Source organism: Apium graveolens, chromosome 8, assembly GCF_009905375.1.
Source record: "Apium graveolens cultivar Ventura chromosome 8, ASM990537v1, whole genome shotgun sequence".
NCBI lineage: Eukaryota > Viridiplantae > Streptophyta > Magnoliopsida > Apiales > Apiaceae > Apium > Apium graveolens.
The window spans coordinates 102438510-102466257 of NC_133654.1; the positions used below are offsets into that span (position 1 = coordinate 102438510).

General features: G+C 36.9%; 1 protein-coding gene across 1 annotated transcript; it reads left to right on the forward strand.

The window, feature by feature from the left end:
- The first annotated feature begins 5461 nt into the window (after nucleotides 1–5461).
- On the forward strand, nucleotides 5462–15443 carry LOC141677791 (uncharacterized). Its single transcript, XM_074483858.1, has 5 exons — nucleotides 5462–5794; nucleotides 7435–8764; nucleotides 12826–13095; nucleotides 14634–14789; nucleotides 15053–15443. The coding sequence occupies exons 1-5, from the start codon at nucleotides 5787–5789 to the stop codon at nucleotides 15170–15172; spliced, it is 1884 nt and encodes a 627-aa protein (XP_074339959.1). The 5' UTR covers nucleotides 5462–5786; the 3' UTR covers nucleotides 15173–15443.
- The last annotated feature ends 12305 nt before the right edge of the window (nucleotides 15444–27748 follow it).

Sequence of the window (27748 nt, forward strand, 5' to 3'; positions counted from 1 at the left end):
TTCAAAAATAAGAATCACATGAGAACAACAATATGGTATCTGCATGAGGGTTGACAAAACTGAACGTAAATGTGTTGGGCAAGAGAAGTGAAATAACAAGGTGCCCTAAATACAAGGCATCACGTGGATGAATAAGAAATAAAAGCTGATTTGGTAAGGCCCAAGTAAAAATTTACAGTACATGCATGATATGTAAAGTAATGCAACCAATATAGTAAATAATGGGGCTTGTTATAGCCAAAATTTGGTACGAAAGATATCCGGGTCAAATCCGGGTCGACATAATTCAATTTGGGGAAACGTCAAGAAAACGGGTTTTCGCGGACAGCCAAGGGCGGACAACCAAGGATGGATGGCCAAGGGCGGACGGCCAAGGACGGACGACCAAGGAAGAATCGTCCAAGAAAATGAGTTTTCATGGCTGGGTTGGCACAAGGCCAAGCCCTTAGACTGGTTGGCACGAGGCAAAGCCCTTAGACAGGTTGGCGCGAGCCAAAGCCCTCGCCTTTGGACAAGTTAGGGCGCGCCCTCTTAATAAGAGAAATCAAAGGATTGATGACCAGGGCGGCGCCAAGAGAAATACTTGGGCGCGCCCTCACTTTCAGTTTGGCACAAAACTTGACTTGAACATGTTGTTTGGACACTTGGGGAAGAACAATCAATGAACGCTTGGACAATACAGAAGGAGGCGTGCCCTCATGATGTAAAGGGCCTTCAATGTGCTCTGGAAAGAACGTAGGGCGCGCCCTATGTGGGAAATGGTTTTGGACAGGTTCCAAACATGGCTGCTTGGACGGATTCCGTGGAAGGTTCAAGGAAGATGGAGTTAATTATGACTAACATATTTGATGCAGGTACTCTATTGAAGAGCTCCTTCCTGTAGCACATCTACAGGAAAGGCGGTGTCCGTGGTCAGAGACCTCCAGGGGTATGCCTGGACTGAAGGCCTCCTCTTGTAGTCAATGGGTGTCCTCATTGGGGATGTGGGGTGAAATCTGGTGTGTGCTTTGGGAGCTCTGTCTCTGTAGTCAACGGGTGTCCTCGTTGGGAGACTTTGGAGTATCCTGCACTTTGCACCCAAAAGCTTGGGATCACTTGTCCTGCAATCTGGTAGGGGCTCCTTATCGGGGGACAAGGATGCGTCCAACATTTGGGGTGAACCACGGCTATACCTGCATCCGCGGATTAGAGAAACAGCTGGTAGCGGAGGGTTATCCTTGGCCAGGGAGATGCCTTATCCGTGAAGTCTCGAAGCCGTGGACGAGCCTTGGGCCTTTGTGGTTGGGCCTCATCGGCGGACATTCCTAAAGCTAGTAGAAGACGGTTTCCAGTGGGTTTCCCATTGGGCCTCGGGACAAGAAATTTAAGCCCATTAGGTTTCTTGTTCCCCAAGAACTACGTGGGCTTGATCCCCTATAAATAGGGGTACGTAGGCACATTGTAAGGGGTGAGAAGCGAGAGCGCAAAGGAGCCACCACTAACCCTAAGCAATCTCAGCCCCCAATAATTATCACTACCAAACACTGTTCATCTTTTCCGACGAATACTGTTCATCGGATCCACCGGTCGCTGTTCATTTTTCCGACGAAGAACTGCCATCACATATCTTGTTTCCGGCTACTAACCTCAAGTTTTGTTGTTCCCAAATTCCTCCGTCAACAGGGCTTGTATGAATAAAGCTTTCAGAGCATATATTGTTTGCATAGTGAACCAAGAGTGTGGTGGTAGGCATTAATGTGGAGCATAAAAGAAGGATACTTTAAAGGGAAGTTTTACTAAACACGGTTGAATAAATAAGATATAACAAGTGGGACCCATAAAAAAGAAAACAATCAAAATATATTAACAAAGTCAAGTATGTTGGGCATGTGCATTTGCAAAACTGTACAAGAGCAGTGAAACTGAATGAATACAAGGACCATGACGTGTCCTTGCCAAAAGATTTATGTAAAGAGGATCGATCAAGGTATTTCCATCATGGCACACCCTGGGGGTAGGGTATACGTGATTATTTATGTGTCCTCACATAATGTCACGGGTGGAATATAGATAAATTTTTCTCAAGCTCAGGAAAACGCCCAACTTACGAAAATGCCCAAGCTTAGGAAGACGCTCCGCTTCAAGGAAATTTCTCCAAAAGAAATGTCTTGTGAAGAGATATTTATTCATAAGATGGTTTCTACATTCCATGTGCTTTGTTGAGCCTACTCTAGAATCACTCCAAAGTATTTGACCTTGGAAATATGAAGTTTTATTACATGAAGATTCCGTAGAATACCCTTGTCGAGGTAAACGCTCCTCATACGGAGGACGCACCCTCCAAGGATGATTTTCCTTGTTGAGGTGGACGCTCCTCATAAAGAGGACGCGCCCTCCAAGGATGATTCCCCTTGTCGAGGTAGATGCTCCTCTTATAGAGGATGCACTCTCCAAGGATGATTCCCCTTGTCGAGTTGGATGCTCCTCTTACAGAGGACGCGCCCTTCAAGGATGATTCCCCTTGTTGATGTGGATGCTCCTTTTACAGAGGACGCTCCCTCTAAGGATGATACCCCTTGTCGAGGTGGATGCTCCTCTTACAGAGGATACGCCCTCCAAGGATGATTCCCCTTGTCTAAGTATATGCTCCTCTTCCGAGTACGCGCCTTCCAAGGATAGACACCCTTATCAAGATAAAAGTTCCTCTTATAGAGGATGCGCTATCCAAGGATGAAAACCTTGTTGAGGTTGATGCTCCTCTTAAAAAGGATGCACCCTCCGATAAAGAAAATCTTTGTCGAGGTAGAGGCTCTTCTTATAAAAGACGTGCCCTCCAAATATAAATATCTTATCTAAATAGATGATCCTCTTATATAGGACGCGCACTCGGGGGGTAGGACGCATGTGATTGATTATGTGGCATCACATAGTGCTACGAGTATAAGATATATGGACCTCAAAATCAGAGAAAAGACCACATTCGAGAAAACTCTCAAAAAATCCCTCTAAGAAGATGTTTCATTTTGAGATGACTACTTGATATGCCTCTTTGTGAGATACTTATGCTTGAGATACCTCATTGTGAGATGCCTATATTTGAGGTGCTTCTACATAAAATACCTCTTTGTTAAATGAATATAGATGGTTTAGGGGGGTACTGCATGTTCACCGCCCCTAAGCTCATGCTTCACTTGTTTTATCAAAAAATTATGCTTTTTAGAGAAGACCTTGTCGAGGTAGAGACACCTCTTACAAAGGAATCTCCCTTCAAGGATGAAGACCTTATCAAAGTAGAAGCACCTCTTGATAAAAAAACTCCCTCTAAGGATCAAGCCTTTGTTAAGAAATATGCTCCTACAGAGGATGCACCTTCTAAGGATCCTACCTTTGTTGAGAAAGATTTCAAGAGTCATAGAGGAGAATGCGGAGGACATACCCTCATCGTTAAGGATGACACAAATTTTTGCATATGTTTAAAGATAGTGGGGACATATATCTTACACAGTCAACGTATTATTAACCAGTTAAAATCTTTTGGCTATATCCTGAAAGCTAAACAGAATAGGCGCGTTTATTAAGAGAACGATGCATACAAATTTTTGAAGCCAAGAAAGGTAAAAATTCCAATCCCATTTCCAATGACATATGGAATTTTGGGGGTAGTTGTTATAGCCAAAATTTGGTACAAAAGATATCTGGGTCAAATTCGGGTCAACATAATTCAATTTGGGCGAACGCCAAGAAAATGGGTTTTCGCGGACAGCCAAGGGTGGACAGCTAAGGACGGCCAACCAATGAAGAACAACCAAGAAAATGGATTTTTGTGGACGGGTTGGTGCGAGCCAAGACAGGTCAGGGCAAACCCTTACCTTTGGACAAGTTAGGGCGAGCCCTAATTGTTTTATTGACAGATTCCTTGGACGGATTCCCCGGACATGATTACTGTGACAAATTCATTCCTTGGATTTTCGTGGATGGGGTTAATGCGATCCCATACCGTTAAATAAGTTAGGGCGCACCCTATAAATGACAAAAGAAGATATCAAAAGCTGATAACACGGGGCGGCGCCAACATACAGAAATATTTAGGCACGCCTTTGGTGAAAGAAAAGAGAAATGTCAACCTCAAAAGGGAAGGCGCGCCCTAAATAGGGGAAGCCCTTCCATTCCCTGAGAAGGGGAGGGCGCGCCCTCATATACTTAAAGGTAGAAAGTTTGGCGGGAGATATGGGATGATACTAACACCTATAGGAGATAGGGCGCGCCCTAATGGTTGGAATGATATATAGCAAATCTTCAACATATTGCTTGGATGGACGCTCTGGATGCTCTAAGGAGGGAGAAGATTATTATTACTAACGTATTTGTTGCAGGTACACTATTGAAGAACTCCTTCCTGTAATGCAACCACAGGAAGGCGATTTCTGTGGTCAGAGACCTCCAGGAGAATGCCTGGACTGAAGACCTCCTCCTGTAGTCAAGGAGTGTCCTCATTGGGGATGTGGAGTGAATTCTGGTGCGTGCTTTGGGAGCTCTGTCTCTGTAGTCAACGGGTGTCCTAGTTGAGAGACTTCAGAGTATCCTGCACTTTACACCCAAAAGCTTAGGATCACTTGTCCTGCAATCTGGTAGGGGCTCCTTATCCGGGGGACAAGGATGTGTTCAACATTTGGGGTGAACCACGGCTATACCTGCGTCCACGGATTAGAGAAACAACTAGTAGCGAAGGGTTATCCTTGGTCAGGGAGATGCCTTATCCGTGAAGTCTCGAAGCCGTGGACGAGCCTTGGTCCTTTGTTGTTGGGCCTCATCGGCGGACATTCCTAAAACTAATAGAAGACGATTTCCTACTGGGCCTCGGGATAAGAAATCTAAGCCCATTAGGTTTCTTGTTTTCCCAAGAACTATGTGGGCTTGATTCCCTATAAATAGGGATACGTAGGCAAATTGCAAGGGGTCGGAAACGAGAGCCTAAGGAGTCACCACTAACCCTAAGGAGCCACCACCAATTCATCACAACTATCACACTCCGCTCACTTTTTAGGCGAAGAACCACCATCGTAGATCTTGATTTCGGCCACGAACCTCAAATTTTGTTGATATCAAATTCCTCCGTCAACGGTTACCATTAGGCTAGCCCATGTGGTTGGAAACTCCAAATAAACAACCTTTTAACGAGCAAATAAACATAGAAAATATGTAAAGTGTTTAATACAAGTCATACTAAAAAAAACTAAATTAACCATAACAAAACTAATTAAATCTACCATATGAATAACTGAAAGTTTAATAAAATAAAATAAAATATTATAACAAAGCGTCGCCATCTACTGAAAATAATTATTAGCCGACATCGCCATGTCAAACTCCCTTGAAAGTCAATCATAAATTTGTAAAATTAAGACAAAAAATTAATAATTAATTAATACAGAAAAAATAAACAACACCAAATTGGGTAATTTTCTTAAATTTGTTAACTTTTTGAACAAGATATTTTTGATACACCACTTTTTAACAAAAAGCTCCCCCAAACAAACAAACACAACCGCCGGCAACAACAAGATCCACCGCCGTTAGTTTTTATTCATCCTCTTAAAACCCATTAAAGCCCCAAGCTCAATTTTTTATTAAGAACCCTTTTAACCTATACATGCACACATAATAATACGCCTTTTTTGGGCTGAATCTCAACAACCCATGTGGTATTTTTGGCCATTTATGTGAAATTTCTGGAAAATGCGAGTTTTTTATGTTCTTGGAGCTTTAATTCTACTCACCCATCTCATTAATTCAACACAATCTTCACTATGTCAAGGTATATACACACAATTTTTGTATTTAACTTTCTATCAGCCTCTTTTTATGTGTTTGGTGTTTCTTGGATTTTTTTTGGTGATTTAAATTGAGGGTTTTGTGTAAATTATTTTTTTCTGAAGGTGCTATATGTAATTTGTTGTTGTTTATGCCTTCTTTATGGTCATTCGTTTTATTACCTTTGTTTCGAAGATTATGCATTGTAGTAACAAGGAATGTGATTAAATTTTCACTTGGAATGGAATGGAACCCTGGACAAAGGGAGGAGTATGCGTAAATGACCGAAATTTTGATGGATTCCTGTACCTACCCATTCCGTTAAAGTGAATACTTTAAATAACGTAAATTTTGGTGGATTCTGTGGCCACCCATTACATTGCATTGAAGTGAACTCAGTAATAGTATTTAAGGAGATACTAGTGTTATCAGTATATGATTGGGCGGGTATAAGTTTAAATTGTATTTTAATTTATTATAGGTTGATCGTGTTTTTGTGATCATATGGGAAGTAGGTTGCTCGCTTATCTCGATGTCTATATGACATGTAGTAATTTAATTTTTTGATACGATCTTAAGCAAATATAGTTTGTGTAGTTTCTTCGTGCAATGTACTTATCACTGTACATGGTAAGTTGCAGGGGCGGACGCACAGTATACACGGGGGTGGCCTTGGCCCCTGCCAGATTTTTGCAAACTCCTTCCTTGTATTACTGCTAAAAATTGTATATTAACGGCTTTCTTTCATTTTCTTATATTTGCTCCCCCCCCAATCGTGATACTAACCCAACTATGACCGGACAAAATAGTTATGTGCTTTCTTTACCTGCGTATCTAGTTAGGTCTATCCACTAATTATAATTACTTGATATATTTTTTAATGTTTTTTCATAAAAATTAATTATTACTTATACATTCAGAGTTATTTTATTAGATTTTAATCAGTCTAATACATTGTGTTTTAATTGAATCTGAATTTTTTATAATTGATTTTAAGATGAGAGCAAGTACATATTTCTTATTTTGTCCATCTTTAGATATAGTTTTGTTGTATTTTTATGTTATTATATAATAAAGGTCGGCTCAAATGAACTTACAATAAACTTTAATATTATATTATAATTTATTTGGAATTTTTTTTGGCCCCCCTTGTGTTCGAATCCTGCGTCCGCCCCTGGTAAGTTGCATACTCATTGTTGTTAGTAAAGCTAAGAGGTACTTTAGAAATATTTAATTGAGCTGAATAAGAGTTCTTCTTGTAGTGAACACCGAAAAAAGGCAATGGTATATGTTAGGGATGGTGCATTATACATTTTGCAATAATATATTTGTATTCAGGTAAAATAACAACTCTGTTGAGTATTTATTGTGAAGCTCTGTAAAACTAAACTGGGCCCAGATAAATGTAGGCCGTCCACTTTTAACTTATGATCTGAACGACTTCTTAAACAGATGATAAAATATGTACCCTTTACGAGCTCGTAGAAATAGCTTTGCAGGGACAAAATGTTTTAATCTGGTATTGTAATAGATTTATCTGTGCTTTTTCTCTAAGCAAAGTGTTTGCTACATGAAAATTCAGCTATAGTAATGGTTGATCACGAAAACAGTCGGTTATAATTTGTTCTTTTACTGAAATTGCAGATTCCTTACAGTAAGGAATATAAAAAGAGTTGTAGAGTCCGTGGGCACAAGTCAGAGAAGTTTTTATTTGAATGGAAGTAAATTTGAAGCAGTTGGTACATCTGGGCTACACTCTTCTCACATATATTACTCTAAGTACATTTCCTCTAGTAGCAGATACACATATCTGGCATACAAACCCATATATGGATTTTGCAGAAGTAGTAGTCCCAAGAATTTTCATGTACTCTCAGCAAGTAACAGAGTTACACACCGTGCCCAGGTTGCTTGGAAGAGGCTTTCAAAAGCACCATTTTGCAATGCACAAAGTTATACCCCTATAACCAGAATTGCTCAAGCAACTAGCCTGGCTTTGAGTCGCTCATATCTGGTTGTTCCTGGTATTTTTGCCTTGACATGGGGAAATACAACATGGGCTCAAGCATCAGCGAACTCTGACAGCTTTCAGCAAAATAATACGCTTTATATGCATGCTCAAGATAGCCATGCTTTCTTGATATCGTTACTCCTTTCAACATTTGAAGGTGTCATTTTGTTGCTAAGAGCTATTTACCTAACGATTTTGTTCTCACCCAGCATAATGTTGGCTCCATTTGCGGATACTTTTGGACCCAAATATAGAAAACTATGGCTTCAGGTTGTTCATCGTACTTTGGAGAAAGCAGGGCCGGCATTTATAAAGTGGGGACAGTGGGCAGCTACTCGGCCTGATCTCTTTCCTAAAGATCTGTGTACTGAACTTTCGAAGCTTCACACAAAAGCTCCTGAACATAGTTTCGCCTACACTAAAAAGACTATTGAGAAAGCTTTTGGCCGTAAGCTTTCTGAAATTTTTGAAAATTTTGAGGAGGTACCCGTAGCGTCTGGGAGTATTGCCCAAATACATCGAGCATCTTTGAGATATCGGTATCGTGGGCGTGTGAACAAACCTATTGTCGTTGCAGTTAAAGTAAGACATCCTGGTGTTGGAAATTCAATTAGAAGAGACTTTCAGATAATCAATCTAGTAGCAAAAACTTCAACATTTATTCCTGCATTACAATGGTTAAGATTGGATGAAAGTGTGCAACAGTTTGCTGTTTTTATGATGTCTCAAGTAGACCTTGCAAGGGAAGCTGCACAGTTGAGTCGTTTCAATTATAATTTCCGTAGGTGGAAGGATGTTTCTTTTCCAAAACCTGTTTATCCACTTGTACATCCGGCTGTTTTGGTGGAAACTTTTGAGCCAGGGGAAAGCGTTGCTTACTACGTTGATGAACTTGATGGACATGAACGACTGAAAAGATCCCTTGCACATATTGGAACTCATGCACTTCTCAAAATGCTTCTGGTAAGTGGTAAATGTTGTTTCTTGTGTTTATTGCATGATAGAAGTTCAATTCATTATTTCAAGAAGCCTCATCTTATGAATGCACAGGTATTAGTTCAGGCCTAGATTTTGTACTGTTTTGTAATTAACCTGCACTCATTTAGCCATTGCCAGTTGTTGCAAAAAGTGTTGTAAACCTGTCTGTCCTAAACTTATGCTTTCTTTTCTCCCAAAATTTTGATTTACTGCTCCTGCCTCAAATTGTTTTTGTAAGGATGATCTCCAATGAGTGTGTTAACTTTTTTTTTGTTTAATTAAGTTATGTGTGGTATACATTGAAAAATTTGTAGTTATATAAGAATTTTACTACCATTATTTTGTTAGTGAGAACTTAAATAATTATGTTATAATAAGCAGTGAAGTACGGCAATGTTTGCTTTTCTCTATTTTCACCGACTTGGACAATCTCACAGAAGTCTCAGACTATTTAAATAAATAAATTATTATGTGGGTATTAGCATGGTTTTGTGCTTATAAATTCTATGAGCCCAACTAGGCTGTAAAATCCTGATAGTTGGTCTGCTTGTGTATGTTTCAAGCTGCTAAAATCCTCTTCAGGACAACCTGAACTGAGGACTACAAATGAGCATTTTAAAACATACCGACTCTATTACAACTGCCATTCTTGTTTTAAACTAAAATAAATTTTAAAATTGTAATCGATGCTTCCTGGAAAGCAGGGTTGCAGCACCCCCTGACGTACTGCGCACCGAATTCGTTCAGGTGAGGCGGTGTGCGGCGGTGCGGAGGGAAACATACGGGGTGTGCCACCGTGGCGTGTCGCCGTATTTCACAAATCAGATTCGTGGGGGTGCGGGAAGCGGGTGCGGGAGTGGCATAAATTGTAATTTTTTGACTGACTTTACTTACCCAATTGAAAGACTAAGAAGAGAGGAGAGACGACGACTGAGGCGAACTAACTATCTCCATCTTTGATTCCTTGTTATTTGTCATCAACTTGTCGATATGTGTTTTTCAGTTTTGTATGTATAGGAATCACGTGTGTGTATAACCGTCTGAAAAGTCAGTCTAGAGCGTGTTTGACTGTTTGACTCTTATTGTTTTGTGTCTTTGTTGTGTCTCAAGTCACCAATTTTAAGCCCTTTTTTTAATTTGCAAAATTATTTGATATTTTCTTTAATTGGCTCTTGTGAATTTGTACTCCTATGTGTTAAATTTGAGTAAATAATAATATGTTTAATATGATCAAATAATTCTTTTTTTTAATAAATAATTTAAGGGTGTATTTGGTTATATGGGATATTGAACTTATTTATTTAACTACTCTATTTAATTAAAATGCGATTCTGAGATTATATTTATATTATTTGAATATATATTATATTTTAAATATTTAAATGATTGGCGTATCCCGCCACACCCGAATCCCCATATTTTCGAATTTGCCGAATTCTCGTATTCCCACACCCGCACCCATGCTTCCTAGGATGCTTTTAATAATATGATAGCTCCTGTAGACAGGATAATATGTTTAAATACAATATTAGCATGAGCATTATAATAAAAACATACCGACTCCGGTTACAACTGCCATTCTTGTTTTAAACTAAAATTAACATTAAAATTGAAATCGGTGCTATTACTAGTATGTTAACTCCTGACCGCTGTATACAGGATAATTTGGTAAAGTACAGTATTAGCAACTAATATATGTAGATGTCTACCAATGCAGAAGGTACCAAAATTGTTTACCTGACCCATGCCTCAGCTGAAGGCTAATGTATTAAAATTTAGAAATGATGTAAAGAATGATTTGCAAATTTTTTTTTACTAAGATATACCGAAAAGCAAGCTTGGTTCTTTTTGTTGCATGGTAAGAGTTTCCGATGTACTGATATGAAAGCCAGAATTCAGTTATCGATACATTGTCAAAAATTTTAAAAAAGAACCCTGAAATTTGGATGCTCGTTCGTTTGAAAAATAAATTTATATTTACTTTTGAGTAATTGGCAGTTTGTAACCCACTTTTATTTTCATTTTTACGATTTGGATCTAGATTATTTTCTCTGTCAATATGCACCCAATAAAATTAATTTCGCTTCTATTTGCACCCCATTGACGACTTTCCATCCAAGATGACCGTTAACTTTTAACGGAAACGGGGGCATTTCAGTAAATTACTAATTAAAACAGAAAAAAATAAGAGTAATTGGCACTTTGTAACCCATTTCTCTAAGCGTTTTTTCAATTCAGGTCTATATTATGTTTCCTTGCAAGTTGCACTTTTAACTTTGAATTTCGCTTTGTTTTGCACCCCCTTGACCGTTTTTAATCAGGGGTAAAATCGGAAATTTAGGGTCTTTAAGAACAAATCGCCAAATCCCTAGATTTCCCATTCCAGACCACCAAATAAATACATAAATCGGTTGCAAATAACAAGCAAAAGCTATATGTAATATCAAATTTAATGAAAAATTCCCGGAAATCAAACTCCCAGTTCGAAATAAGAATCCTAGAATCGATTTTAATTTTTATTTTAACGGACATGGATCGGCATATTAAATATTAAATATTCGATCTAGGATTCGACCCAATAAAAAAATCCAATTATAAATGGAGCGAATATTTAATAGGACGCTTCATATTCACTCAAATAAAAAAATTAAACTCCATTATAGGATTCTTATTTTGTCACGAAATTTGATATTACAGTTAGCTTTTGCTTGTTATATGCAAATGGGGTTGAGCATTCAGTCGGTTCGGTCCAAAACCGGACCGAACCGAATAGACTGAAAAACCGAATTATCATTTTTTCTTGGACCGAACCGGACCGAAATTGTATTATGGACCGGACCGAACCGAACTGAATTTTTTTAAACAAATAAAATTGTATTAAAAATTTCAAACCAAAAAATATGAACTCTAAAATATAATTAAAGTAAAGTGATATGTAGAGTTCTAACAGTGTATAAATATAATTACAAATTAAATATTATGATTATAATTTTTAAGATATATGTAAAATATATAATTTAAATTATAATATTTATATGATTTGGTCCATTCGATCTATTCAATCTATTCGGTCCGGCCTGAAATATTTTTTAAAAGAACCGGACCGAGCCTAATTTCATTTCGGTCTATTTGGTCCGAACCGAATAAAACGAATTTCTGAAAAATCAGGACTGAACCAACCGAATTAGTGCGGTTCAGTTCGGTTTTTTGGTTTTGGTTCGGTTTTGCTCAGCCCTATTTGTAATCGATTCATGTATTTATTTGTTGGTTTGGACCGTGAATTCTAAGGATCCGACGATTTGTTATTGGAGACCAGAAATTTTCAATTTTACCCTTGATATAAAAGTTAAAAATGGTCAAGGGGGTGCAAAACAAAGTGAATTTCAAAGTTAAAGGCGCAACTTGCAAGAAAACATAATATAGACCCGAATTGAAAAAATTCCCAAAAAAATGGGTTACAAAGTGCCAATTACTCTTATTTTCTTCTGTTTTAATTATTAATTTACTGAAATGCCCCCGATTTCGTTAAAGTTAATGGTCATTTTGGATGGAAAGTCGTCAATGGGGTGCAAATAGAAGCGAAATTAATTTTACGGGGTGTAAACTGACAGAGAAAATAATGTAGACCCAAATCGCAAAACTGAAAATAAAAGTGGGTTACAAACTGCCAATTACTCTATACTTTTTAATAAAATGGTTGTGAGGGGTAGATAATTAGAGAGGATTAAAAAGGAGACCATGAAAAATTACACTGCTAGAGGGATAATAAACATTGACATGCATTTATAAAACGCTGTGCATATAGCTAATTTAAAGACCCTGTTATGGTTCATGTATTTGGATGGAGTTGCTCTTACCATCTTGCAAATAATGGCTTAAACATGTATAAAATAAAGTTTGTGGTATAAGTATTTGTAGTTTTTTTTGCCTCATTTTTGACTTCACCGACAATTTTAATGAAGTAGTTTTGATTGATCTCTTCAGTTTGTCTTTAAAAGTTGGTAATGATCAGTTGAGGTTATGGATAATATTTATCTTTTTCCTAGGTGGACAACTTTATTCATGCTGACATGCACCCTGGAAATATCCTTGTCCGGGCAGCTCGAAGCAAGTCTTCTCGGAAGAGGCTCTTTAAATCAAAGCCTCACGTCATTTTCCTTGATGTAGGCATGACCGCTGAACTGTCTGGCAGTGACAGAGTTAATTTGGTGGATTTTTTTAAGGCTGTTGCTTGCCGAGATGGTCGTACAGCAGCAGAGTGTACACTTAGATTGTCAAAGCAACAGAACTGCCCTAAGCCAGAGGCCTTCATTAAGGTACCATTCTAAGTACTTAATCATTATAAATGAAGCACATTATGGCTTTTCTCACCTTTTCCTATGTATTGCAAATTTATAATATTTGACCATGTTTTTATGTACAAGCGAAGTTTTTTATCAGCTATTTATTGAGCCTAAGGTGCAAAGAAAACTTAAAAGAATTTTCTTATATTAAGTTGAAATTAAATACATTCTGGAAGCTTCAAGTATAAAAGAGAGAATATAATGCATTCTTTCCTACTGGGAATCTGCAACTTTCAGATTACAAATCTAAGTGTGCGGAGCATTAATGGTTTTTAAAGTTTGCTGGAATACGCTTCTAGAGTGTAATAACTAATATAAATGCCCTGCCTCTACTGTTTGAAGTGGATAATCAACCAGATGGTTATAGTGATAGTCCCTGGTACCACTAGAGGGATATCACTTGTTCATCATTGTATAGCATTAACGCATTTGTAGTTTTTGCATGTTCTTGTTGAAGATCCGACACTTTTGACGTCCTTTTCCTGTCAATTTAATAAAATTATCCAAGAACTGTAAATGATTCTAACTAGGGCATGTTGGGTCGAGACTATTTCTTTTTTATTCAACCAGTCGTATGATTGCTTTATAAATCCGTTGTCGCTGATCTGCAAGTCATCATGCTTTAATTTTCCCAGTCACTGTTGATTGTGCATTCAGCATGCTGGTCTAAGGGTGTGCATTCGGTTCAGTTAATCGATAAACGTACCGAATAACAGAAATAATTTCGGTTCGGTTAACCAAAAAATGAAATTTCTTTCGGTTTTCGTTAGGGTTTTTTCTACTACTCGGTAATTCGGTAATTCAGTTATTAACCACGATTACCAAAAAACGGATAAAATAAATAATATTAATAAAATTAATAATTACTAATATATGTGCACATAATTATATTTACAATTGCAGCCTTGCAGGTAGAGACTATACATGCCTATTATGTACTACATATATATAAACTCTTGTTAATAATAAAACATATTAGAAACTGCTTACTGTAATTTAATAATACAATAATTTTATTTTGTAAATTGAAATCATGGTTGCTATTGTGTTACTTGATTCAGTAGCCTTTCTTTTAGTTAAATCCAGCTTGTTTCGAGATCTAAATCAGGAGATCACATGCAATATGCTTTGATGTATCCTTCCTAATTTATCATATATAGTTTATTTATAATTTTTAAATATTATCTAAGAAAATGATGTTTAATTTTTGCAATTTTCTATAGTTTCAATAAATTTCGGTTTTTAGTAATAACCGAAAATATTATATCGCTCGGTTTTTAACCGAATTAATATTGGTTCGGTTTTCGGTATCCATATTTGGTAAATTTCGGTTTCGGTTAACCAAAATAAAATTCGGTTTGGGTTTTGGTTTACTTCATGCACACCCTTACTGGTTAGTGCAAGTAGTGTAGACTAGATGAATTTTTGGTATTGTAAATGAATTTTTATATGCTTGTTCCAGCTGCCGATAAGTTTCTTGGTTGGTTTTGTAAATTATTTTTGATTGACAGGAAGTAACAGAGTCATTTGACTTCTGGGGTACTCCCGAAGGTGATGTTGTCCATCCTGCAGAGTGCATGGAGCAATTGCTTGAGAAAGTTCGGCGTCATAAAGTTAATATCGATGGGAATGTATGCACTGTAATGGTCACCTTTTTGGTTCTTGAGGTAATTCTATCATAACTTTGTTACCTGAAGTTTGAGGACCTTCTTCACCTGCATAGATTGGACATGAGTACATGACATGCACCTAATAAATGCATCAAGTTGTCTCTGAGTTTGCTTGCAGAATTATTATTTGCATGTTTCTGCAATCATGTTGTGGGGAGATATCAATTATGCATTTTGTAGTTTTTGGGCAACGTGAAACTTGCACCGTTAATAATCCCAAAAATCATATATAATTTACTCTTAATATTTCATTGTTGTAGGGTTGGCAGCGAAAGCTTGATCCGGACTATGATGTGATGCATACTCTGCAGACTCTTCTACTTAAAGCTGATTGGGCCAAGTCACTTACCTACACCATTGAAGGGCTCATGGCTCCATAGCCATATTCCTTAACAGAAAGTTTTGTAAGCAAAACAAATAAATATACGTGAATCCCTTCAACTTAAGTTAGACAATTCCGAGCTGTTATTTGTATACACTGCCTCGTTTAGATCACTTGTGTGGGGATTTTTTTTTTGTTTTGTTTTATTTATTGGTGTTATATATAATGTTTCACAAATTTTTGTACCAGTAGTAAGTGATCCTACCATATTTGCTTGACCTAACGGCCAAGTTCGATAACTATAAGCAGCGTGAGTAAATTTATCTGGAGATTTTGACTACTACGACCTTGACAAAAAATGATAGTAATTTATTTTGAACAAGTTAATATAAGTTCTTCAAAAGTTTAAGAGAACCCCTGAAAGGGAGGGAAAGTATATTGTGAAATAACTTGAAGATATTCCAGTAGTAGTGAATGAATTTCCAGACGTGTTTCCCGACGAATTGCCAGGACTTCCTCCAAATAGAGAAATTGAATTTGCGATCGACTTAGCACCTGGAACAGAACCAGTATTCAAGGCCCCGTATAGAATGGCGCCCGTTGAGATGAAAGAGTTAGCGAAGCAATTGCAAGAGCTGTTAGAAAAAGGAGTAATCAGACCCAGTGTGTCCCCGTGGGGTGCACCGGTATTATTTGTCAAGAAGAAAGATGGAAGCATGAGACTGTGTATCGACTACAGGGAGCTCAACAAGCTTACAATCAAGAATAAGTATCCGTTACCTAGAATTGATGATTTGTTTGACCAATTAAAGGGAGCCAAGTATTTCTCCAAAATCGATTTAAGATCGGGATATCATCAACTGAAGATCAAGCCAGAAGATATACCAAAGACGGCTTTCCGAACAAGGTATGGACATTATAAATTTCTAGTAATGTCTTTTGGATTGACCAACGCCCCGACAACATTTATGGACCTGATGAACAGAATTTTCAAGGAATATTTGGACAAGTTCGTTATTGTATTTATAGGCGATATTTTGATCTATTCAAAGACGGAAGAGGATCATGCGGAACATTTAAGGACAGCTTTGGAGATTTTAAGGAAAAAGAAGTTGTATGCTAAATTCTCGAAGTGTGAGTTTCGGTTACAGGTTGTTCAGTTCTTAGGGCACATAGTTAGTAATGAAGGGATCAAAGTGGACCCGGCAAAGATCGAGGCAATTACGAATTGGGAGAGACCGAAAACACCCACCGAGGTAAGAAGTTTCTTAGGATTGGCGGGATATTATCGTCGATTTGTTCAAAATTTCTCGAGGATTGCTACACCATTAACAAAGATTACACGAAAGAATGAGAAGTTTATATGGAACGACAAATGCGAGGAAAGTTTTCAGGAATTGAAGCGACGATTAATCACGACACCTGTTTTGTCACTTCCAGATGATTAAGGGAATTTCGTAATTTATAGTGATGCTTCTCACAATGGATTAGGATGTGTTCTTATGCAACACGACAAGGTGATTGCGTATGCGTCAAGACAATTGAAACCACATGAACAAAAGTATCCTACTCATGATTTGGAACTAGCAGCCATAGTGTTTTCTTTGAGGATTTGGAGACATTACCTTTATGGAGAGAAGTGTGAGATTTATACGGATCACAAAAGTTTGAAGTATATATTCACCCAGAAGGAACTTAATATGAGGCAAAGGAGATGGTTAGAATTGATCAAGGATTATGATTGCTCGATTAATTATCATCCCGGTAAAGCGAATGTTGTAGCAGACGCGTTAAGTCGGAAGGAAAGGTTAAATGTGTTATCCGTACCTGAAGAGATATATAAGGAATTTCAGAAATTTGAAATTGGAGATTAGAGTTTGCAAGCCTGAGGAAGTAAAAGTGTACAGTATGACTTTCCAACCGGAGTTATTAGAGAAAATAAAGAAATGTCAGGAAGATGTAATGGATCAAGATATAAATCGTTTAGTAGGGGAAGAGTTATGCACGCAAAAAGATGACCAAGGTATTCTGAGGTTTTCATCTAGAATTTGGATTCCACCGGTGACAGAGTTAAAAAATGAAATTCTACAGGAGGCACATAGTTCAAGATATTCCATCCATCCAGGAAGTACAAAAATGTATAGAGATTTAAAGAAGAATTATTGGTGGCCAGACATGAAGAGGGAAATTGCGGAATGGGTTAGCAAATGTTATACCTGTCAGAGGGTTAAAGCAGAGCATCAGAGACCAAGCGGATTACTACAGCCATTGGAGATTCCAGAATGGAAGTGGGAACACATCGCCATGGATTTTATAGTTGGATTACCAAGGACAAGGGCTAATCATGATGCCATTTGGGTTATAGTGGATAGACTTACCAAGTCAGCTCATTTTCTGCCTATAAATAAAAGGTTTTCGCTCGACAAGTTGGTCCATATGTACCTAAAGGAAATCGTAGTTCGTCATGGAGTTCCTGTGTCTATTGTATCTGATCGAGATCCAAGGTTTAATTCAAGATTTTGGAAGAGTTTTCAAGAATGTTTGGGAACAAGATTGAATATGAGTACGGCCTATCACCCGCAGACGGACGGCCAAAGTGAAAGAACGATCCAGACAATCGAGGACATGTTACGTGTTTGTGCTATTGATTTCAAAGAAAGTTGGGACGAGCATTTACCCCTGATAGAGTTTGCTTATAACAACAATTATCACGCCAGCATTGGGATGCCACCCTATGAAGCCCTTTTTGGATGCAAATGTAGATCTCCAGTATATTGGGACGAAGTAGGAGAACGCAAAATACTCGGACCTGAATTGATGCAGCAGACAAAGGAAGTTGTTGAAAATATCCAGAAGAGATTAATAGCCGCACAAGATCATCAGAGGAAGTATGCAGACCAGTCAAGGAAGGACATGGAATTTGAAGAAGGGAGCTTGGTATTATTGAAAGTATCACCATGGAAAGGACTAACGAGGTTTGGGAAGAAAGGGAAGCTAAGCCCAAGATATGTCGGACCTTTTGAGATTTTAAAGCGCGTTGGCAAAGTAGCTTATGAGTTGGCGTTACCACCGCACATGGAGCACATTCATAATGTCTTTCACGTATCAATGATTAAGAAATACAATCCAGACTCCAGGAATGTAATAAAATATGAGCTAATAGAGCTTCAGGCAGATTTTTCATATGTAGAGAGTCCGATAGAGATTCTAGAGGAGAGAGAGAAAGTATTGAGAAATACAGTGGTAAAGTTAGTAAGAGTATTATGGAGAAACCCAAAGGTTGAAGAGTCAACCTGAGAATTAGAAAGTGATATGAGAGAAAAGTACCCTCATTTGTTTTCTTAGGAGATTCTGAGGACAGAATCCTTTTAAGGGGGGAAGGATGTAATATCTGGGATATACCGTGTAATTATTTTTGCTAATTAAATAATTATTATGTGTGTTCAGTATCTATTCTGTGAATTAATTGTTAAGTGTTATTTGTATTTGGATATTCAAAAATATTATTAATTGAGTATTTTAATTTTTATATGTCCAAAATAAAATATAGATAATTGTCATATCTTCCTAATTATTTTTATGTTGATTTATGAATTTATAAGAATCATATGAAATTTATAAAATCTTTTTCCGAGTATTTAAAATCTATTTTATAAAAACGGGAACCAACCGACGTCAACCGTTGTTACGTTTTTGGAACCCGAAACTCTTCCGAGAACTCCTTCCTAACCTAATTGTAATATTCCGAGCATTTTCCATGTTTCGACTTTTTCGATCCGGCGTACGGTTTGTCCTGCGCGGGTCCCGGCGCAATATTTTCGATACAATATTCGTTTTGGTAAATCAATAAAACCCGTATTTTCGATAAACGGGAGCTTTTTATTAAACTATCACAATTATCACTTCGTAATACGTGTAACCAGGCGCTGAGACCAAGACTGCAGTACAAATTGTACTGATTTGGATAATTATCCCGAAAACCGATACCGTTTGGATCAGTTTTACAAATAAACGTACCGTTTTATATCCGGAATGATCCAACGGGATACTAATATTCCGTAAATATAAATAGCCTTTTTCCGTATTTTATTTCGTATCAAAATCATTTGCAGATAGTTAATTCTATAATTTTCAGAGAAAAACCCTAATTACATAAACTGTTCTAAGAATCAAACAGCAAAACGAAGGCGTTACCGATCTCTGTTTTCAAAGCTTGAGTAACCAAAACGAAGGATTTGAAGTGTTCTATCAGATTCTGAGCTTTGTTTTACTGTAGAATCAAAGGTTTATTTTCTGGAAATTTATTTATTTTCGAATTAAATTTATTAAAAATATGAATTTTTGTTCGGATGATTGTTTGTATGATTTGATGATTGCATGTTGTAGAGCTTGTTTTTCTGATGATTTTGATATATTATACGTCTGATTTGGAGTTCAATAACATGTTCAAATTTGAGTTTGATTTTCGAATTTTAAAATTAGGGCTTAGAACCCGTATGAATGTTCCTAATTGAAATTTGGGGGTTTCTTATTCTGAAATAGATTGATGTTGTGGTATAGTGTATTGTATTCTCTGTGAAATTTGCAATCTAGTCGTACAAGTTTCATGAATCAACGAGGTCTGTAGAGAAGGGAGTTGTGTTTTGAAGTTTACGTCGAACCCGCCGGAAACCGGCGAGTTTCTTGATCAAATTCCGGCCAAGTCTGGGGTTATTAATGAATTTTGATTGCAGATATAGGTTCCTGGTGTTGTGTAGTTTAATTCTGGAGGTGATGGTGGTGGGAGGATGCCGGAGGTGAGTTCTCCGACCACCCCCGATTTTCCGGCGACTGAAACTCCAAAATTGCAGTTTAGTCCCTGTATTTTTGAAGATGGTGAAGTTTCGTCCCTATAGTTTGCAAGGTTTTCAAAAATAGGATTCCTGTTTATAAAATGTTTAAAAATCATATTTCCTATTTATTTTTATTATAAAAATTCATTTTTAATTTCTGAAAATTCTGAAAATTATTATTTTAATTCCGAAAATTATTTTTAATTCAAAAATAAATATGAATTAATTAGTTAATTAATTTCAGTTAATTTTTAATTAATTAATTGGTCAATTAATTTGAAAATTAATTAATTAATTGATTTAATTAATTATTAATTGATTTTAATCAATTATTTAATTAGATTTAAATATTTAAAAATGATTTAAAAATGATTTAAAAATTCCGAAAAATAGTTTTGAGCTTTAAAATATTATTCTAAATCATTTCCAAAGCTCAATAATTATTATAAAATTGTTTCGAAGCCAGAATTGGCCAACCGAACCCTATTTATTAACCCAAAATTGATCCAACGACCCGTTCTAATTCCGAAAAATATTTTAAAAATCATTTTAAATACCCGAAAGCCTATTTATGACCCGAGACTTCTTTCTAAATTACATATCATTGATTACGTGATATATTATGTGTTATATGTGACTTGTTGATTGACTATTGATCTATATATTCAGTGTTTACTTGATTATTGCGTAACTTTCAATTCGATTAATCTATGTGTTGAATAGAATCCTATGAGTTGATGATTGATAGATGCTTATGATATGTGAGCAGAAGAGGCAAGACGTAGGAAAGGGAAACAAGTAGTTGAGGAGTAAGACGATTGTGATTGGAAGCGAGTGCAGAATAGTAAGTTAGTACCAGGCAAGTGTTCTGAACTTTCTTGAGATATTGTAGTACTTGATAATACTGTGATATTGCAAGTGCTTTGAAGCATAAAAACCTAAACCCTGATTCCAATCATTGTTCTTGAGCCATGAACCATATTCTTTCTAAGCCACTGATTATTGTATACCCAAACACGAACCACAAATCTACGATACTACTCCACAAATACATACAAACTAAATACCAAACGCTGAACTGAATTACTTATATACTCAATCCATGATATCTTATGCTTTGAAAGACCAAATCCTTGAAACCCTGAAATATTGATTCCTTTGTTATCCAATTCTTTCATTACCCAGCATCCAAGCTTTGAAATTACCTTGTTGATCCATACAAGTATTGAAATCCTTTCATTGTTAAGTACTCACTGTTGTTAATGATTCTGGTTATTGTTTATTATTGTTCATTTTGTTATTATGTTAGAATTGGATTGTTTTTATAAAATTGTGGACCAGATTCGTGGTTAGACCATATAATGGTCAAGTTAGGCCAATGTGTGCCTTGGATCCAGTAGTTAGAGCAATGCTGTGTGCTTTACTCGGGGTTAGTGCGTGACTGATCAGCAGCCTAACCTTGGTTTTTAAAATAAAAGTATAATATCCAATTCTAAATCATAATCCATTGTTCACTTGATATCATAACCATATTCACTTGATGATCATTATTCTCAGTTTTGTCATTGTGACTTGCTGAGCTAGTTAGCTCATTTGTGCAATGTTGTTTATATTCTTTCCAGTTAAAAAGGAACCAGTTGGTAGCAAGGATCCCCAGTTCAGCGCGAGAGCTAGGGATTAAGGTTGTTGAAGCTGAGCTAGTAGGCTTCTCTTGGAATAATTTAAGTTTGTAAAAGTTTGTAATATGTTTAGTACTCAGTTGAGTTTGACTAGTTGGGATTTGATCGGTATGTAATATATTAGATGTGTTTGGCTTGTGTGCATACTTTAACCTGTTGCGATCCATGGTAGTTGGTAAGTAGGGTCATTGCATATTATTATTTTCTTTATTATTGTTAGAAGCAGGTTATAAATGAGATGTGTGTGTGGACCCCAAACTTCTGACCCGGGTTTGGAGGGCGCCACAATAGTATTTCTTTCTAGGAGCATTAGGAACAGGCATATAATTATTACTTTTATTCACACCTTCCTTTTCATTCCTATTTTTCCTAGCTTCCTTGACCCTGTTTACATTTTTAATCTCTTTCAGCTTATGCTTAAGCTGCTTGTTTGTCATTAAACCTATATTTACTGAAGTTGGTTTGTCCTGTTTTACTTTGTCAGAAGTTGACTTTTCTTTGACTTCTTTTTTAGAATCATTCATCTTTTCAGATTTTGACACATCAGTTTTTGCAACAAATTTAACAGTATTTACCTTTGTCTTTTCATCCTTTTTGATGAATTTTGGTTTAGATGACACAGTTTCCTTTTCTTCTTTATCATCTAGGTAACCTAGTCCTTCTTTCCAATTTTCATTTTCTAAGATTTTCTGAGTTGTTCTTCCAGAGTTAGTCCAAGTTTTGATTATCTCCTTTTCCTTTTCCAGTTCATATTTAAGAGATTTATTCAGTTTTAGCACTTCATCTCTTACATACAAAGCCTCATCTCTTTCTTTCTGAGTTTGATGAAATATAACTAACTCTTTTTCTAAGTAGTCATTAATGTTTTTAAGAGCAAGACTTTCAGAAGTTAGTATTTCATATGTTAAAGTCTGATCTCTAAAACTAATGAACATGATTTTATGATATAATCTTAGCTCAGAAATATCATCAGTATGAAAAGAAAAAGTTGAATGAGGTACCTTCAATTCAGCAGCATCAGAACTGCTATCAGCATTTGCCATTGAGGCATAGTTCACCTCATCTTCAGAATCTGAAGTGTCTGCCCTGTTTTTCTTCTTTGTGATAAGTGCCTGACATTTATCACCTTTTCCTTTCTTGCTGTAAGGAGAGATGTGGCCTCTTTCACCGCAATTATAGCATTTGATATTTGAGTTGTCTCATCTGTCAGACTTTCCTCCTATGCCTTCAGACTTTCTGAACCCTTTCTTTTCAGAACTTTCACCTTTCCTGAAAAACTTCTTGCCTTTTATGAATTTCTTGTAGGCTATCTTTGTGATACCCTTCACCATAAGAGCACACAGTTGCATAATCTCTGCATCAACATCCACTTTAGATAAATTTTCAGATCCTGAGTCATCATCATCAGAATATGATGACTCTGAATTAGACTCTATGAAAGAGCCTTTCCTTTGCCCCTCTTTGAGACAACCACTTTAGGAGATTCCTCCTCAGATTTAAGTGCAACTGTCTTTGACTTTTTCCATGCCTTTTGCTCCTTTGATCCATCTCAAGTTCATGAGTCTTGAGCATACCATAAATTTCATCAAGAGTAGTTTCAGTGAGGTCATAGTTGTCTCTTATGGTAGTAGACTTCAAATCCCAATTTTCAGGAAGAGCTAAAAGGAATTTTAGATTTGAATCTTCAAGATTATATTCCTTGTCCATCAGTGACAGATTATTTAAGAGTTTGGCAAACCTGTCATATAAATCAGTTAATGACTCATCAGCTTTTGAGTCAAAGTGCTCATACTCTTGTGTGAGTATAGTCTTCCTGTTATTTTTGATTGATTTAGTTCCCTGGTATCTTGTCTCCAAAGTATCCCATATCTCCTTTACAGTCTTGCATCCAATTACCCTGTTTGACATGACATTGTCAATTGTACTATGCAGCAGATGCCTTACCCTTGCATCCTTGGCAATAGATGATATGTTTTCAGTTGTGTAATCACCTTTCTCCTTTGGTATCATCTTTGCTGGTTGATCAACAACTGCAACAAAAAGCTTGGTAGGCTTATATGGTCCGTCATTAATTCTATCAGGGTATTCTGGATCTGCGGCTTCCAGAAACATAACCATCTTTACCTTCCATATAGGATACTCAGATGCTCTCAGTATGGGAACCCTAATACTCTCATATCGATTGTGAGTTTGATTGTTTTGAGTATCTTGAGTTTTGGTGGGATTTGGTGGAGTTTGTGTTTCTTCAAAAATAATTGTAAACTGATCTCACTGTTTGTATATCAACAGAGAGGCTCTGATACCACTTGTTAGGTCAGACAACACTATAAAAGGGGGTTGAATATAGTGTTTATACAATCAAATCGATTTAGAATACAAGTATGTAACAGTAATCAAGTTTATTCAATATGATAAGCTCTGTTACAAAGTAGGTTAAACTACTCTCTCAGTGATGAACAATATCACTAAGAGCTGCTAGGTTATAATAAATAATGTTCTCGTGAATGATAACACATATAGTGTAAACCCTAAGCTGTGTTTATATAGTACACAGTTACAAGATACCTTCTAATTGATATGGAATATAATTCTGTCTCCTAAAATATATCAATCAGATATTATCTTCTACAAGTCTTCTAGCTGTCCAACTCTTCATGCATATCTTCTTTTGTTTTAGTCCAGATCTTCTCTTTTAAATCAGCTGCATTCCTTATCTGAAGTAACCGCACTTAAGTCCTGATATAAATCCTGACGGCCTTAAGTTTCGATATAAGTTCAGACTTCAGTAAGTTCTGATTTCCAGTAAGTCCTGATAAGTCCTGATATTAATTTCTGAAACTAAACACAAATCAGATTAAACATGACATCAAAAATATATCTAAGAAAGAGTGAATGTACCATCCTTAAAATAGACTCTAACTTCTCTCAGGGATACAACCCAGATTTTAACAATTTCCTCAGCTGGATGTTGAAAATGGTCTTCATCTGAGATGCACCAATTTAGAGGTAGAAAGTCAGATTCTTTAAAGTAATTACAGATGGCCCTTTCAGTAACTTCCACTTCCTTTACAGGCTTGACTTTCTTAGGCTTTCTCCCAACAGATTTGAGCTTGAATTTTAGTGAAGGTTTGGATAAAGGTAGGGTTGTTATTTTCTTGAGATTTGTGAGGCTTGAGGTGATTGGAATTTTTTAGGAAGGAGTTGGCAGTTTGTCTGCAAAGAAATTTTGGCTTAGATGTTTGGGAAGGTTTGATGTTAGAGATAGTTGATGCTGTGGGTTGAGCTAAGGTTTGAGATGGTTGTATTTGGATTTTTAGGGTTGTTTGAGTTCCTGAATCATCATGAGGTTTTCTGCTCTTCCTCTCCCCTATTCTCTTCTTCTCTTCATCTTTCTTGTCATCCTTTTTCTTCTTCTCTCCACCCTTGCTACCAGATGGCTTACTAGAATGACTCGGATTTGAGCTAGAAGGATTCTGATCACCCTTCTTGTGCTCATCATCATCCAAGTCATCATTATTAAACTGAGTTTTGGGCAAGTTGACTTCTGCATTGTCCAGATATCTCCTTAGTAGCTTTATCATTTCCAAATCATCATGGTTCTTATTTTTCTTAGCTTTTAAGCTAGTTCTTAGGATCATGATAAGCTTCTCATTGCTCCTGACACATTGTTTAGGGATATTGAAAAATCTGAATTGTTTAGTGATTGGACAGATATATGCTATACCCTTGCTTGCCTGAAGATATGCTTCAGGAAAGGCAGCTACATGAGCATCTTTCAGAGCAGTTAGTAGCTTGGAATCTTCACGAGTTATAACTCTAACTTTGCTGATAAAGATATCTAACTCCGATGCCCTCCTTGAGACAAGGCAATCGAGGGACACCTGCATACATCTGTCTGTCCCTGAGTCATTTGCATTAACCACTATCCTGTCTTCCAAAAATTGTCCTTGTTGACTTTGATCACTCTTATGAAATTGATTATCTTTTCCAGGTCCTTTTTATATGTGAAGTGATTGTTGTTGATAGAAGCTTTTATGGCATTTAGTAGTTCTTCAAACTCTCTGCTCAAACAAGGTCCTTCAGTAGACCTAATAAGTCTCTCTTTGTCAAGACCAACTTCTTTAGTTTTCTATCCAGCACCCTAAACTTGATGTTGAGATACCTTGATTGTGCCAACCTAGCCTCTATCTCCCCCTTAGTCTTGTTGACAGGCATGAGAAGGGGAGTAGGGATTTCAGGCCTTACTTGTTCAGGAAAAGAAGGTAGTGGTATGTTGAGTTTGCCTATGATGGCTCCTAAAGCTATAGAATTCTGCATTTGAAGATGCTTATGGGAATCAGGGGCGGACGCACAGTATACAGGGGGGTGGCCTTGGCCCCTTCCAGATTTTTGCAAACTCCTTCTTTGTATTACTGCTAAAAATTGTATATTAACGGCTTTCTTTTATTTTCTTATATTTGCCCCCCAATCGTGATACTAACTCAACTATGACCGGACAAAATAGTTATGTGCTTTCTTTACCTGCGTATCTAGTTAGGTCTATCCACTAATTATAATTACTTGATATATTTTTTAATGTTTTTTCATAAAAATTAATTATTACTTATACATTCAGAGTTATTTTATTAGATTTTAATCAGTCAAATACATAGTGTTTTAATTGAATCTGAATTTTTTATAATTGATTTTAAGATGAGAGCAAGTACATATTTCTTATTTTGTCCATCTTTAGATATGGTTTTGTTGTATTTTTATGTTATTATATAATAAAGTTCGGCTCAAATGAACTTACAATAAACTTTAATATTATATTATAATTTATTTGGAATTTTTTTGGGCCCCCCTTGTGTTCGAATCCTGCGTCCACCCCTGATGGGAATCCATCAGAGTTAGGATATCTATTTTTTGGCTTTTGACAAGAGATGTCAAAGCCTCAACTTGTGCAGTGAGAGATGAGTTGGAGTTTTGTAATTCTACGACTTGACCCTGTAGAGACTGAATTTGCAGATTTGTTGAAGTGGATCCAGGCTGATAAGAGCTGCTAGATGTGCCAAAGTGTTCTTCTATAGCCTCTTTGATCCCTTCCATTAGCGAAGCCGAGGGCTTAAATCTGCTCTGGTGAAGTTGATCCAGCTGAACCTTGGTCTCATTTGAATGAGTAATTTGGTTTTGGATCATTTCATGGAGATTAATGAACGATTGTTTGAGATTTTTGACTTCCTTCTCAATGGAGGCAAGATCCATCTTGGTCATTTGCTCAGAAAAATGTTTGAATTTTGAAGAGATCTGCTCTTGAGATGGTATGATCTTGTCCATTTTCTTATTCACCAGTTTCCTGATTCTGTCTTCATATCCAGTAAGTTTGATTTCAAGAGCCTTACCAAACAGATGAAATGCTTTGATATGAGCTTTATATACATCTGTAATGGCATCATAACAGCTTCTGGATTCAAGTCTCTTGCATTGCTGCTCAAAATTGTAACATATTCTTCTCGAAATCTGACTAGAACTTGATTCATCTCTAAGGCAAAGTCATCAGACAGCCATGCATCCACATTCCCATCTGGCTCAGTATCATTGAAAATTTTCTCTTTTTGCTCCTCAACCTCTTCATTATAAGCAAGCATGATAGCTTGATAGTCTTGGTTGCTCATGTCTGAAGTTAGAAGATGCTGTGAGATGTTGGCCAGTCCAGAGATCTGCTCTACTAGTAGATCATTTACAGAGGTTGGTTGAGAGGTAGATTCTTATAGCCACTGAGAGAGTATGTGAGGTTGCTGAGGTTGAGAGGTGGATGGTTCATCAGAAACTCCTGTGACTGAGATCATAGTTTGACTCACAGATTGCTTTGTGGTTTTGACAATGTGTTGTCCTCCACTTGTAGTGGGAACCTCCAATTGAATTGGAGGGGATTTGAATGGTTACTGTCATGTACACCAGCCTCAAACCCTTGTGTGTCTTACAACACACTGGCACTTGAATGTGCTATACTTGCCTCCCTTATGACATGATCATGGGCAAGTGTACTCCTAGCTTCAACTGTAGAGGCAATTTCTGCTAGGGTTATGAGGGGAGTTGTTCCTTCATAAGGAACCTCCAATTGAATTGGATAGGATTTAGATA

What these genes read in the sequence shown, in the direction of transcription:
- LOC141677791 (XM_074483858.1), top strand. An exon ending in CACTTCTCAAAATGCTTCTG is followed by an intron (nt 8,765 to 12,825) that starts GTAAGTGGTAAA and finishes TCTTTTTCCTAG; the next exon opens with GTGGACAACTTTATTCATGC. An exon ending in TCACCTTTTTGGTTCTTGAG is followed by an intron (nt 14,790 to 15,052) that starts GTAATTCTATCA and finishes TCATTGTTGTAG; the next exon opens with GGTTGGCAGCGAAAGCTTGA.